This window comes from Chiloscyllium plagiosum, unplaced genomic scaffold, assembly GCF_037043375.1.
Source record: "Chiloscyllium plagiosum isolate Xiang-an unplaced genomic scaffold, Cpla_swu_hap1 HiC_scaffold_20, whole genome shotgun sequence".
NCBI lineage: Eukaryota > Metazoa > Chordata > Chondrichthyes > Orectolobiformes > Hemiscylliidae > Chiloscyllium > Chiloscyllium plagiosum.
The window spans coordinates 920,988-936,749 of NW_028270158.1; the positions used below are offsets into that span (position 1 = coordinate 920,988).

General features: G+C 41.5%; 1 protein-coding gene across 2 annotated transcripts in view; it reads right to left on the reverse strand.

Annotated features, from left to right (window-relative positions):
* The window catches only part of vps35l (VPS35 endosomal protein sorting factor like), a 155,363-nt gene extending 140,428 nt beyond the window's left edge, over positions 1-14,935 (reverse strand). For both annotated transcript variants that reach the window (XM_043712168.2, XM_087997581.1), the window contains exons 1-5: positions 14,901-14,935; positions 8,968-9,067; positions 6,198-6,389; positions 3,589-3,711; positions 1,624-1,648 (exon numbers count right to left, since the gene is read on the reverse strand). In XM_043712168.2, the coding sequence (XP_043568103.1) occupies positions 1,624-1,648; positions 3,589-3,711; positions 6,198-6,389; positions 8,968-9,067; positions 14,901-14,917 (457 nt within the window). In that variant the 5' untranslated portion in view covers positions 14,918-14,935. The remainder of the gene's footprint in view (positions 1-1,623; positions 1,649-3,588; positions 3,712-6,197; positions 6,390-8,967; positions 9,068-14,900) is intronic.
* Between the last annotated feature and the right edge of the window lie 827 nt (positions 14,936-15,762).

Sequence of the window (15,762 nt, forward strand, 5' to 3'; positions counted from 1 at the left end):
TTGGAGGGTTGGATCTGAGATAAGATGGGGGGAGAGGAGATGAGGAATGTGGTGAAATCCACACTGATCCGTTGTGGTTGGAGAGCCCCAAGGCGGAAAACGAGGTGTTATTCCTCCAGTTGTCGGTTGGCTAGAATCTGGCAGTGGAGGTGGCCCATAACTTGCACGTACTTGGTGGAGTGGGAGGGGCAGTTGAAGTGAAGTGGTCAGCCACAGGACAGCGGGGTTGTTCAGTGCATGTGTCTCAGAGATGTTCTCCGAAATGTTCCACAAGTCACAAGTTCCCAAGGTAGAGGAGACCACATTGGGAGCAATGGACAGTAGATGACATATGTGGAGATGCAAGTAAATCTCTGTCGGATGTGGAAGGACCCTTTGGGGCCTTGGATGGAGTTTGGGAGGGGGTAGGCGCAGGTTTTACACTTCACTTCCTGCAATGGCAGGGGAAGGTGTCGGGAATGGGGTTTGAGCTGGTGGGGGGGCATGGACCTAACGAGAATAATCTCTGTTGAACACAGATAGGGGTGGGAGGGAAATATATCCCTGGTGATTGGATCTGTTTGCACGTGGCAGAAATGGCAAATGATGATGCACTGTACCCAGAGGATGATTGGTTGGAAGGTGCGGATCAGGAGGGTTTTGTCCTTGTTGCGATTGGAGGGGTGGGGTTCAAGGGCAGAGAAGTGGGAAGTGGAGATGTGCTGGAAGGCAACATTGTCCACATGGGAGGGGAAATTGTGGTCCTTTAAGGAGGAGGCCATCTGGGATTTTCTATGGTGGAACTGGTCCTCCTGGGAGCTGATGTGATGGAAGTGGAGGAATTGGAGTAAGGAATAGTGTTTTCACAGGAGAGGGTGTGGGAGGCAGTGTAGTCCAGGTAAGCTGTGGGAGTCAATGGATTTGAAGTAGGATGTCAGTGTTGAGTCGGTCACTGGAAATGGAGATGGAGAGGTCCAGAAAAGGGAGGGAGGTGTCCGAGATGGCCCAAGTGAACTCGAGGTCAGGGTGGTAGATGTTCGCCAAGTTGATGAACTGTTCAACCTCTTTGTTGGAGCACAAGGTGGCACTGATACATTGATCGATGTAGCGGAGGAAAAAGGTATAGAATGGTGCAGGTGTAGCTGCAGAAGATGGACTGTTCCATATACCCTAACAGGCAGGCATAACTGGAACCCATGGATACCCCTTTGCCATGTACCCAACAAAGAATACTGGGAGGCCTGGATAGAGTGGATATGGAGAAGGTGTTTCCAAAAGTGGGACAGACTGGAATCCAAGGACAAAGCTTTAGAGTTTAAGGGATAACCTTTCAGAACTGAGCTACAGATGAATTTCTTCATCTAGAGGATGGTTAATCTATGGAACTCATTGTTGGACAGGGCTATGGAGGTATTTAAGACAGTCATAAATGGGTTCTTGATTGGTTAGGGGGTTGAGTATTATAGGAAGAAAGCAGGAGAATGAAGTTGAGAAACATATCAGCCACAACAACTTGATTTAATTCTACTCCAACCCTTATGATCAGAGTGTATCGCCTCCAGACTTCCACAACCCTGCCAAATTGTGAAAGTTTTGACTGAAGGTGAAAGTCATACATTTCACTGAAGCAAACATATTCCTTACCTTTCTCAGATCCCAGAAATAAATTCTGTAAAAGAAATGCATAAAAAGTCAGAATTATTCCTAAAATATGCAAGAATTCTATCCTACAGTAGAAAACAAAACATGCATCATTCAGTTCCATGTGTTTTGACTGCCCGCATTCAAATATTATAAACTTAACAGTCTTTGTGGAAACAATGAATATTTGTGATTACTGCACAACTGACACCTTTTATTCCCAAATGTTCCTTCCTAATTTCACTCGTAAAAGCTATAAACTCTCAAACAGACTATTACATGGTACAAGTACCATAACAGCAAAGTTGAGACACAATGGCAAGTAATTTCAACATGCAATTTACAAAGTAGTATGCAACTGTATCATATTATGAAAATAAACCACAAACCATCTTGAACATTCACGTTTTTCACAGTCACTCTGGTTACTTGTGATTCATTCGTATCTCTTAGATATTTGGATTGCATACTAGAAACTGTTGGATCATAAATTCTGAACTACAATTACTACATTCAGTTATACATGTCAGAAAACAAAAACATCTGGACATTCTGACAGTATACTCTTACAATTAAATCTTTAAAATATTATAAAAGAACCAAGTACAAGTGTAGCCAGTCACTTGAGCCTGCTCCACCACTCAATATGATCACAGTTGATCTGATCTTAACCTCAACTCCACATTCCTGCATTTGTCTGATAACCTTTCATCCCTTGATAATCATAGAAACCCGATGGAAGCAGACCATTAGGTCCATCGACTCCATACCCACCCTATCCCTGTAACCCTGGATGTTCCATGGCTAATCCACTAACCCGACACATGTTTGGACTGTGGGAGAAACCAGAGTACCTGGAGGAAACCCATGTCGACAGAGGAAGAACATGCAAATTCAACACAGACAGACAGTCACCCGAAGGCAGAATCAAACCCAATTCCCTGGCACTATGAGGAAGCAGTGCTAACCACTGAGCCACCATGTCCCCTGTATCAAGAATCTACCTCTGCCATAAGAATATTTAAAAATTCTGCACCGATATCTTTTCAGCAATGCAATTTCAGAGACACTCAACTGTCTGACAGGAAGCAAAAACTGTTTTAAATGGGCATGGTCTTTTTTATTAAATTATGACCTCTAGGTCTACATCCTCCCACAAGGGGAAACAGCTTTTCAAGATCAAGTCCCCTCAAGATCTGAGAGGCTTCAATTAAGTCACCTCTGACTTTTCTAAGAAGTCTAGAGGACACAACCTAAGGAGTCAACCTAAGACAATCTGTTCTTCAAAGTGTTATTCGAGGAAACCTTCTCTGAACTGCTTCCAACACATTAATATCCTTCTCAAAGTATGGTGACCAGTACAGTACACTGTACTCCAAATGCACTCTCACTAAAGCCCTTTTTAAGTGAAGCATAATTTCACGAATCCTGCATTCAATTCTCCTCTCAATCATCACAACATTCTATTGAGCTTTCCTGATGAGTTGCATACCTGCATACTGTCCTTTTGTGATTCATCCACTACGATATCCAGATGTCTCTGCATCTCACAGCTCTGCAACCTTACACCATTTGGGTAACATTTCTTTTTATTCTTTCAGCCAAAATGAAAAGTTTCATACTTACCTGCATTGTATTCTATTTGCCAGGTCTTTTCCCACTCACTTAGCCTGTCTATGTCCCTTTGTAGGCTCCTTATGTCCTCCTCACAACTCACTTTCCTACCTGTCTTTGTGTCATTAAACAATAGAAGAGTTAGGACCTGAGTGTCAGGTCCTGTGGCACACCACTCATGACATCCTGCATCTCACACATGATCAAGTTTGTTTAAACACTGTCAAGCTAAAGGCAATTGTCCAAATTGTTTCCTCAGAATTAGATTTTGAGGTAGAAGAATAAAACAATGCAATACCTTTGAATGCTGTTACATAATATTAAACATTTGAAGAACATGTAAAAATTTCTTACAATGGAAAGTTTTTCTGTAGTCGTGTACCGTGTAAGTATATAGGTGCGTTTTCCAGACCATGGCTCAAAATCACTCCCAACTGCTGTGTCCTCTGCTTTGTCACGTTGTTTCTTACCAGGATCCTGGGTAATAACACAGAAATGAATCTGTCAATGCAAGTTAACAACCTTCGCCTTTTACAACGTCTGTATATTATAATCCAATCCTTATCAAGGTTGAGCCTTAACAAGGAAAGTAGGTCAAATGAAAATGCTGTAGAGACCAAAGGGGACAGTTAGACCAGTTGATTAGATGCTGAAAAATGTATTGCTGGAAAAGCGCAGCAGGTCAGACAGCATCCAAGGAGCAGGAGAATCAACATTTTGGGCATATGCCCTTCTTCAGGTCAGCTCTGATCTCCAGCATCTGCAGTCCTCACTTTCTCCCAATTGATTAGATGGTTAGCTTGTGGCGAGGATGAGCATTTACAGTACAGGTTCAGTCCTGTTTTGGCTGTGGCAGACTTAGGACCTGCCTCACCTACTTCAAAGTGAACGACGTTTTGAAAACAGTAAAGGTAGACAAACCTTTATCTGAAATCCCAAAATCTAAAAACTTCCAAAGTCTAAATGGTTTCTGTGTGACATTTTTATCTCATTAAGCATAAGGGACCGTCAGAGAATACAAGAGGATATAGATAGACTGGAGAGTTGGGCGGAAAAGTGGCAGACGGTTTACAATCCAGACAAATGTGAGGTGATGCATTTAGGCAAGACTAATTCCAGAGTAAATTATACAATGAACGGAAGAGCCTTGGGAAAAGTTGCTATGCAGAGAGATCTGGGAGTGCAGGGGACGCTTTGGAGAGGGTGCAGAGAAGGTTTACGAGGATGTTGCCTGGTATGGAAGGTAGATTAGGTTTGATTTCCTTAGGAAAAAGGAGATTGAGGGGGGACCTAATTGAGGTCTACAAAATCATGAAGGGTATAGACAGGGTGGATAGAGACAAGCTTTTTCCCAGGGTGAAGGATTCAATAACGAGAGGTCACGCTTTCAAGGTGAGAGGTGGAAAGTTTAAGGGGGATACACGAGGCAAGTACTTCACACAGAGGGTGGTGGGCATTTGGAACGTGTTGCCAGCAGAGGTGGTGGAGGCAGGCACGGTAGATTCATTTAAGATGCGCCTGGACAGATGCATGAGTAGGTGGAGAGTAGAGGGATACAGATGCTTAAAAATTGACCGACAGGTTTAGACAGTACACTTGGATCAACTCAGGCTTGGAGGGCCGAAGGGCCTGTTCCTGGGCTGTAAATTTTCTTTGTTCTTTGGCTGTTTGGCGTGCAGTTAACTCAACTCCACACCCAATCGATGCATGTCACTCAGATGCGACATGGCAGGGGGTGGCCCAGCTCTGGCAGGCCTGAATTCTGTCTCAGAGCCCACTACTCATCGTGAGTCTGCTGCTCAGTAAGATTTTTTTGAAATTTCATTGTTGAACTGGCACTTAATCTGAAAATTTGAAAAATTCCAAATTCCGAAAACCAGTTGGTCCCAAGCGTCTCCGATAAAGGATTGTGTACCTGTACAAGTATAATTCCATTAATCCCAAAACCACTTTATAAATTGCATTGAAAAGAAAACAGCTTTTGTCTGGTATCCAAAATAAACCCTACTAGCGCAACTAAAGCATCACACAAAATACACTCAGAATCTTTGAATACAACACCTCAGTCGGATTAAGCCACTGGGACGTCAACTGTTCGACTGCTACTTTGTGCGGCCATTACATACTTGAGTTTACATGTACTCAGCCTCTTCAGGGTTTATCCCAACATTTCTGGTATAGGAGAAACACCGACTCTTCACTCTAAGTGAACCTATCTCATCATACATCCATCCCTTTTCAGCTGCACTGATCTACCAACCTTATTCCAGAACTGCTCAAAATGCCAAGAAAATAGAAACTCAATCTTCATCTTTAAGTTACCGATTCTCCTTGAAGATTAAATAAACTCCAGAAGTCATAAAATAATCTAAGATAAACAAGAAAACCTATTAATGGTGCACTAAAACACATTAAAGTTAGGCCTCCAAACAATTTTGAAACAAATCACTACAGCTACAGAAATATTTACAATTATTAACTGTAGACACTAAACTGACAGATAACCGATGGTGCAGCACGGTGGCTCAATGATTAGCACTGTCAACTCATCACCGTCAGAGACCCAGGTTTGATTCCAGCCTTGGGTGACTGCCTATGTGGAATTTGCACATTTTCCCCACGTCAGCATGGGTTACCTCTGGCTTTCTCCACAGTCCAGGGATGTGCAGGCTAAGTGGATTAGCTATGGGAAATGCAGGGTTACAGGGATTAGGTAGAGGGGTGAGTCGGCCCCACCAACTTTATTATTTAGTAGTTTGAACTCAAAATTTCAAATAGAAGTATTCAAAGGAGAAAATGAATACTCCCGATTTACTTTGAAAATGATTCATAACAAAAATTAACAGCAAGATTAAAAATTCATTAAGAACACAAATCAAATATCTGTAATTTGGGGGAACAGTATGCTGAGCTTATTTAAAAATCAAAAATGGAACGGCATAGTCAAGAAAGTTTGAAAATACCATGTTGGCATTGTTTTTTCCTGCTCCCATGACTGCAGACGTCAGAGGATCTGCTGTTGCAACAAACTGTGACAGAGGATCACTCCCATCCAGCATGCTGCTCAGAGGGTCCATCATCGAACTGGAGGATGAAGATGATGTAGAAGAAGTACTTCCTTTACGCACTATTTTCTTAGTCTTTGACTCAGTGACCTACAAGGAATGGTCAAATAAATGCATTATCTTTCTGTATTAACTCTCCTTGATACAACTCTGCAAGCTGTTGTGCCACTGTAAGATTCAGAGTTAGACAGCATGGAAACTGACCCTTTGGTCCAACTCGGCCAGTTGACCAGATATCCTAAATTAATCTAGTCCCACTTGCCCGCACTTGGCACAAATTCTCTAAACCCTTCCTTGTCATGTATCTATCCAGATGCCTCTTAAATGTTGTAATTGTGCCAGCCTCCAACAGTTCCTCTGGAAGCTCATTCCATAACCACACACCCTTTGCATGAAAAAGTTGCCCATTTTCCCCTCTCACACTAAACCTATGCCCTCTAGTTCTGGACTCCCCCACCCCAGGGAAAAGACCTTGTCTATTTATCATACCCATGCCCTCTTGATTTTATCAATCTCTATAAAAGTCATCCCTCAGCCTCCGACGCTCCAAGGAAAAATAGCCCCAGCCTATTCAGCCTCTCCCTATAGCTCAAACCTTCCAACCCTGGCAACTTCCTTGTAAGTTGAAAATGTGCTACTGGAAAAGCGCAGCAGGTCAGGCAGCATCCAAGGAGCAGGAGAATCGACGTTTCGGGCATGAGCCCTTCTTCACGAATCGATATTTCGGGCATGATTCCTAAAGAAGGGCTCATGCCCGAAACGTCGATTCTCCTGCTCCTGGGATGCTGCCTGACCTGCTGCGCATTTCCAGCAACACATTTTCAGCTCTGATCTCCAGCATCTGCAGTCCTCACTTTCTCCTAACATCCTTATAAGGGTTCAGAAAAGATTTTCAAGTTTCACAACATCTTTCCTTTAGGAGAGACACTAGAATTGCACACAATATTCCAAAAGTGGCCTAACTAATGTCCTGTACAGCTGCAAAATGACCTCTCAACTTAGACCAATATAGGAAAGCATACTAAACGCCTTCTTCACTATATTATTTATCGGAGACTCCACTTTCAAGGAACTATGAAGCTGCACTCCAAAATATTTGTTCAACAACACTCCCTAGGACCTTACCATTAAAGTGTACAAGTCCTGCCCTGAGTTATCTTTCCAAAATGTAGTACGTCACATTGATCTAAATTCCTCAGCCCATCTGATCAAGATTCTGTTATACTCTGAGGGAATCTTCTTCACTGCCCACGACACCTCCAATTTTGGAGTCATCTGCAAACTTACTAACTATACCTCCTATGTTCGCATCCAAATCATTTATATAAAAAAGTGACAAAAGGCAGTGGACACAACACCGATCCTTGTAGTAGACCACTAGTCACAGGCCTTCAATCTGAAAAGCAACCCTCCACCACCACCACCACCACCCTCTTTCTTCTATCTTTGAGTCAGTTCTGTATCCAAATGGCTATTCTCCCTTCGATTGGCATTTTCATCAAATACAAAAAAAAAATTGTATTTCGCCTGCATTTGAAATCTTAACCAAAATATTTTCAAAGTCTCTTCTTGTCCACCCTCAGCTCACTGAAAGTTTATCTTTCTTGACTCCATCCGAACCCTTCATGGCTTTACAACTTGTCCACCAAATCTTGCCTCATCACAACAATCCCAGCTTCTCCAGCCAATTCATGGAACAACACTCCCTCATCTCTTCGACCCCCTCTCCTTTGCGACTTATTCACCGCACCACCCACAGTGAAAGTCTATATGCACTTCAAGTACACTGCTTTCATCCATCCTCTCTCTCACACATCAAAGTACAAAGTCAGAAACACAATTTGCCTATAACAAAATCAGTACCACCCAAAGTGGCTGTTAATGCTCTCAGATTGTTTCAAATAGTTTCCCAACCAGCAGGATTAAAATGACTGGCCTGCAGTTGCCAGGGCTTATATTTCTCCGCTTAAATGAACAAAATGGCAACATTTACAATCCTTCAGTCCTCTGACACCACATCAAAACCTAAAAAATTATAAGATTGTTGCCAGAATCGCCATAATTTATACCCTTCCTTCCTTCAGCAATCTAGGAATTATTTCCTCCAGATGAATTTTCACTTTCACTACTGTCAGCTTTTCTAACATGTCCTCTATCTTATTCAGTACTCCAAAACTGCTTAATTTAATCTTAGAATTGGCAAAGTCCTCTTCCTTGGTAAACAACAAGGCAATGCATTCATGCAGCACTCAGTCAGCAGTCCTCTGTCTCTCCCAATCAATCTTCATTTCGGTCCCCAACTGACCCTTACTGCTCTTCTACTAACCCGATTACTGTCGGTATATTGAGCTTCCCTTTGCTGTTAGTACAGGTATAGAATGATGACTGCTCCTTTAATGCTCTTACTGCACTTTGCACTTCATTATATAATTTATTCTTCAACTGCCATCAGTCATACACTGCCTTTTTCAGCTTCATCCAACTCAAATGCCTTTAACCCTTTGTGGAAATGTACTTGGACTACAGGATCACAAACACAACACAGAAATGGTTCAATGTGACAATGCCATCTTGTCTTTTCAGCCTAATAGTCAACTTGACTTGACTATCAATGATCTTATTTTTTTTAAAAAAAAAGGAGACAGAGCAATGTTACTGAGAAACGCACTGTAATAAGTTTCAGAGGATGGAAGTCACCAAATTCGAGAGGTACAGCCTCGAAGCAGCACGACTTTAACTCTGCTTTGTAATTCCTGTCTCTGGAGTGCCTTCAAGTAAAAAACAAACAGAAAATGAAATCAGATTTACAGTTTTGAGCAGATGCCATCTTTAGCACACGTTCTTTTTCGTCACATCTCACCACCATATCCTCGAGGCCAAGCTAATCGAAATCAAAAAGACAAGATCTGTCGGGGTACTGGGGGTCTGCAGGGTCAATGGAATAAAATTAAATTCAACACTAACTTTCAAACATAAAACCATTCAGAACACCACATTCCCAGCAGAGGCTCCTGAACATGCCCATGACAACTACTGGATGAACAATGAGGGAGTGACATTATGGAGTAGTTGCCCAGGTAGCTTAAGTACAGAATGCAGCTCTTCGATAAGAACATTTTAAAATTCCATACAATCAGTAATCAAGGAGCATCACTACAAATAAATTAAACCACTTGAACTCATGAGTTTCAAGAACACACGTCAACCTTTCAGTGAGGATTCACTGTGTAGATCAGACAAATAAAATTGGCAAAGATTGTCTGGAATATGATTTTTTTCAACAGTTTACAACTGCTTCCTAGAATAATATGTTGGGAAACCAACTAAGGACAAAGTTATTTTCAATCTAGTAATGAGGCAGAATGAGTTAGTACTCTAACTGTAAAGGATTTGCTGAGAAAGTGATCGCAACATATGGAATTTCATATTACATTGAACTCCAAAACATCTCGTTCAAAAAGAATTTTCAACAAACCAGTCACATTGGTATGAAGAGATATCTGACTAAGATTGACTGAGTAATTAAACTAAAAAAGGTATGCTACCAAATAACCAGTCAAAAAATGTTTAAAACATTCAACCAAACAACAAACTTTCAGTTGGAAATGTCCACTTTACTCGGGCTGTTTAAGACAGTGTTGGTGTACTTCCGATGCTAGAAAAGCAAGGCAGGTCTGCTTTAACTTTATTAAGATACACTGACTGAGAAATACTAAACTCTACATTTCAGCCATATACACAATTATTTCATTTCCCAAGGTGTGCCCACTGTATTTGGTGCCTCTTTTGGAGGACCAGAAAACATTTCCATCCTGAGCTGATCCCCCTGCAGAAATGCAACTTTAATAGCAATTGATCTGTGCTCCAAAGCATTAGTTGTTAATCAAGCTAAAGGAAATTCAAGATTGTTTATCTGTACAAGCATTCAGTGAATCTCATATCCTGATCCCCCAGTGTTTCATTAAAAACTTGCTTGACCAGCTTGGTTTTGGCTTTATAAGTTCCATCAGGGATCATCTTTGTGGGTGTACACCATGACTATAAAAAGGGGCTCTGCATACCTCAAATTCTCTCTAAATGTGTAGTTTTTGTGAAACACTACTGAAAGAAATGACAATGGATGGGAAATGGCAAATATTCAAAGAGCAAATAGGCGGAAAGAGAATAATGGCTAAATACAAAAAAGGCATACAAAATGATAAGAGAAAACAATACGCTGGAGAACTGAGAACAGTTTGAAAGCAAGGAGGAGGGTGAGTTTGATTCAGAAGTGGAAAGTTGAGTATGAGTGTAAGCTTGCAAGAAACATAAGAACTGACTGTAAAGCTCCTATTATTACATAAACAGAAAAAGATTAGTGAAAACTAATGTAGGCATTTACATTCCAACAGGAGAATTAGTAAAAGACTGATAACTATATTCATACTTGTGTTCACACAAAGAGGTGGCAGGTGGGACTAGATTGGGTTGGGATATCTGGTCGGCATGGACAGCTTGGACCGAAGGGTCTATTTCCATGCTGTACATCTCTATGACTATGACTAAATGATAGGGTACACTGGATTTAATGGGAGGACAGAACTGAAGCCAATCTTTATTAGTAGAGAAATGGTGTTGGAGAAATTAATGGGTTTAAAGGCAAATAAATCCCCAGGTTCTGAATCTACATCCCAGAGTACACAAAGAAATGGCCCTAGAACCAGTGGATGCTTTGATGGTCATCTTCAATATTTCTTAAACTACTGTACAGTTCCTACAAATTGAAGGGTAGATAATGTAAACTGACTATTTTTTTTTAAAAAGAGGTAGAAAGCAAAGAGGGAATTATAGACCAGGGAGTCTTAGGTCAGTAGTGGGGAACATGCTAGAGTCCATTATCAAGGATTTTATATCAGAATACTTAGTGGTAGAATCAGACAGTCAGTATGGACTTAAAAATAAAAAAAATCACATTTGACAAATCTATTGGAATTCTTGAGGATTAGCTGGTAGAGTTAGTCAGAGGAGTCAATAGATGTGGTTCATTTGGACTTTTAGGAAGCTTCCGACAATTCCATTTAGAGATTAATGAGTAAAATTAACTCCCTACTCACAAGCGCACGTACTTGAAGAGGTATACAAATTTGGTTAGCAGACAGGAAATAAATGGGTCTTTTTCTGAATAGCAGGCAGTGACCATTGGGCCCCAGCTATTTACGATACCTGTTAATGATTTAGATGAGAGAACTAAATGTAATTGCAAAATTTGCAGAGGACATAAAGCTGGAGGAAGGGTGAGCTTTAAGGATGCAGGGGAGATTTTACAGTGTGATTTGGACAGGCTGAGTAAGTTGGCCAATGCATACTGTGGATAAGTGGGAGGTAATTCATTTTGGCAGCAAAACCAGAAAGGCAGATTATTTGGCTGTAAATGGAGAGAGCAGAAAATGGTCAATGAGACCTGGATGCACCAGTCACTGAGTTCAAGTGCACCAGGTCCAACGGGCAATACAGAAGGTAGACAGTACATTGGCCTGCATTGTGAGAAGATTAGCATACAAGAACAAGGATGTCTCACTGCAATTACATTGGGCAATGCTGAGGTCACAACTGGAATATTGTGTGAAATTTCAGTCTCCTCATAGAATTTTTATAAGTTCCTAAACAGGATTAGACAGGTTAGATGAAGGATGGATATTCCTAACTGCACGGGGATACAGAACCAGTGGCTACAGTTTAAGGATAAAGAGCAAACCATGTAGGACTGAAAACAGTGGAAATTTCTTCACCCAGAGAGTGACAAATCTGTGCAATTTATTACCACAGAAAGGGGTTGAAGTATGGTTTAAAGGACGAGGTACATATAGTTCAAGGCCAAAGGAATTAAGGAACAAGCTGGGGATTGGTGGGGGGTAGGGGAGGGTGAAAATTAGGGTATTGAGCATGTATATACTGATTGGTGGGCAGGTTCAAGGGGTCGAATGGCCTCCTCCTATTTTCTACATTTCTATGTTATAACAAATTGAACAACCGATGCTGGAAATCTAAAACAAAATTAGAATTTGCCAGAGAAACTCAGCAGGTCTGGCAGTATCTGTGGAGAGAAAAACAGAGTTCATGTTTCAAGTCCAGCAACGCTGCTTCAGTTCTGAATTTTTTTTGTTTTATTTTGTTTGACATATTTTATTAACTTGTCTTCTAGCTTGCTCATGGTCACTAAAATGTCCTTGTCACATTTGCTTGTATTCCTGGGTTGTCCTTATTAAACAATGCCCTGTCTTGCCTTCTGTAATAACTCAGGAACCCTGACAGGGAAGGAACATTGCTCATTGTTGAACACTAAAATAGAATCACTACCCATGGTATACATAAGCTAGGCCCAGGCCAGGACAGACCCATCCCAGAGGCTTTTTTAAAAATATCGAGAGATTCTCTTAACCTCGGTCCACTTTCTTGCATTTCCTAATTAACCTGTTCAAAGATGTTATCTCACACCTCTGCTGCAGGTGGGACGTAATCCAGTCCTCCTGATTCAGAGGCAGGGACATTACCATTGGACTAAATGAGCCTGTAGGTCCACTTTTTAAAAAAAAAAATATCACCCTCAACCAAATCACTGTTGACTTTTTTGTTGTTTTAATCTATTAACCACCACTAGTAAATCGTATTGCTAACTAGAAATTTACATGCACAGCCGATTATAAGCAAATCAAATTGTTCAGAGATGTTAATACATATCTCTGAACTCGGTGTGACTTGAACTAGGCCTCTTGGCTCAGAGGTAGGAACAACAGCAATGCCCCACAAAAGTCATTTGTGTCGGTTTTAAAGTTACTTTAGTCTACTTGTTCAACACACTGTGACACAAACTCCAGAGCAGGTGGGACATGAACCTAGATCTAACTCAAAGATAGGGTTACTACCACCGCACCACAAGAGTCTGCACTGGAGCAGGCAGGACTTGAATTCAGGCCTCCTAGCTCACAAGTAGGAACACATGAACTGCACCACAAGAATCCATTGTCTGTTCTGTTTGTTCCCAAAGTCATAAAAAGATTTATTTCAACCAGTTTGTGAACTTTTTCCAGGGGCATATTTACTCCAAAGCTCACTGTTTGCGCTCAGTGTATTTTCTTGGCTTCCAACTTTATGCTTCATGGACTCAACTTTTTGCTCCTCATCTTCTGCACTCATTCAGCTTTTATATTTTCCAGTGGCCTTACCATACTCTAATTATAATAGTCAAAAGCTATCCGTTCACTACCCCCCCCCCCCTCCCGATAACATTAGCTTAAAATGTAAACAAAAAATGTTGCAGTCAACATTTAAAATTAACCATGAAATTCAGTGAATGACAATAAACTTCTTTCATGTCACGAGTTTTAATGGCTTTTATTAACGCACCCATTGTTATGTCATCACTTGAACACGAGCGAAATTAATCCATTTCAAGATCAACTTGGTAATTTTGGGAAAATTTGATGCCAACATAACAAGACTTTGGGTTCTTGCTGTACCACCATGAATATGTAACAATGAAATATGGCAAAGGTGGCAATGACAGGGTTATTTTGCCATTTTCCTTATTCAGAGAGAGGTTTTACAAAGGCACTGTCTGCTTCATTATATGATAGCTAAATTCAGTACCTATAGGGAGGGCCTCATCCGGGACCTCAGGTTCATGTAACATTACAGGTGACCACCACTGCACTATACGCGCACACACACACACATACTCCTACACACATGGACACATATATACACAGACACCCACACACACCCTTACGGACACACACACCCACACGCACCCCCTCACAGACTTAAAACACTCTGCACTCTCTACACACACACACACTTTCTCACACTCACAACCCCCAACCCAGACAGATACACACACACACAGACCGACAAAGACCTACATGCACACATATTTTGTGGGGTGAATTTGTACTTGCAGGGTTACATTGTACTTTGCTCAAAAACTGCATGAATCCATGTAAAACTCATTATCTCACTTTTTAGATTAGAATCAATCTAAACATCATGGCATAGACAGAGAACACAGGGGGCTAACACCTTCAACATATTGTCCAGCTATCACCATTGTTAACAGCTAACCTGAGAATGTAACTTTTTAAAAAAAAAGGTTTTGTGATTTACACATGAAAGAAGTGAAACTATCACTGTATTCTAACAGATGAAAGGCTTAACAGAAAATCAATTTTTCAATGTATAATTTCAGTTACATCACACTGCAAATTTTTGCTATAAATTGTGTTATGATCGAGCCCTCCACAATCACCTGATGAAGGAGCGTCGCTCCGAAAACTAGTGCTTCCAATTAAACCTGTTGGACTATAACCTGGTGTTGTGTGATTTTTAACTTTGCTTCATTATAATGTGGTTTAGCTCAATGGGACCAAAGGACACTGCCCTAAGAATAGCGCTGCCAGCTTTTGCAGTAATTTTATCTCTAAGCAAAAACTGCGCAGGGCAAATAGATATGAATTAATGGTGTGCTGTTCACAGACAGGCCCAGGCCCAGGCCCAGGCCCAGGCCCACTCTGGGAATAGCGACGGCGGCCAATCTTTCAAAAACAAACACAAGCAGCCACCTCTTACCACAACACAGCAGCCATCTTCCCAGTCACGTGCCACTACTCACGCACTCTGACCTATGAGCCCATTGGCGGGGCGCGCCATTTTTTAGCGCATTGAAGCTCCGCCCTATCACGTCACCGTGACGTAACGCGCTTGGTGTCAGGGTCACGTACTGAGCAAGCGCAGTCTGAGTGGGAGGCGGAACAGCCAAGGTGGATGGCTCCTTTGTTCAATGTCCGTCTGTGAGACCTGTTATAACTGTCACTGACTGCACTATCTCACAAAGGGGGCCACCCCTGCAGTCAGGGGCGGGTTTGTAGGCCGGAGTCTGCTAAAGGACGCCTGCCATTTATGTGGTATAAATATTACTTGCTACTTGTCAACCTGCATATTGTCCAGACATTTGCATTTGAACATGGACTGTTTCAGTATCTGAAGAGTCACAAATGAACCTGAACATTGTGTAATCATTAGTGAACTCCCCACTTCTGACCTTATAATGGAGGGAAGGTCATTGATGAGGCAGCTAACAGTCCTGATGAAAGGCTTATGCATGAAACGTCAACTCTCCTGCTCCTCGGATGCTGCCTGACCTGCTGTATTTTGTTCCTGCCCCAGACTTTTTGACTCAGACTCTCCAGTATCTGTAATCCTCCCGCACACACCCTCTCACAGACTTCAACCCCTTTATACTCACACAGACTCTCAACTCCCCCAACACACACACACACACTTAAGTTTGTGGGGTGCATTTGAACTTGCAGAATTACATTTTACTTTGCTCAAAAACTGCATGAATCCATGTAAGATTCTGTAAATCTTTTTTAGATTAGAATCAGTCTGACCATTATGGCACAGGGAACGAACACCTTAAGTACATTAT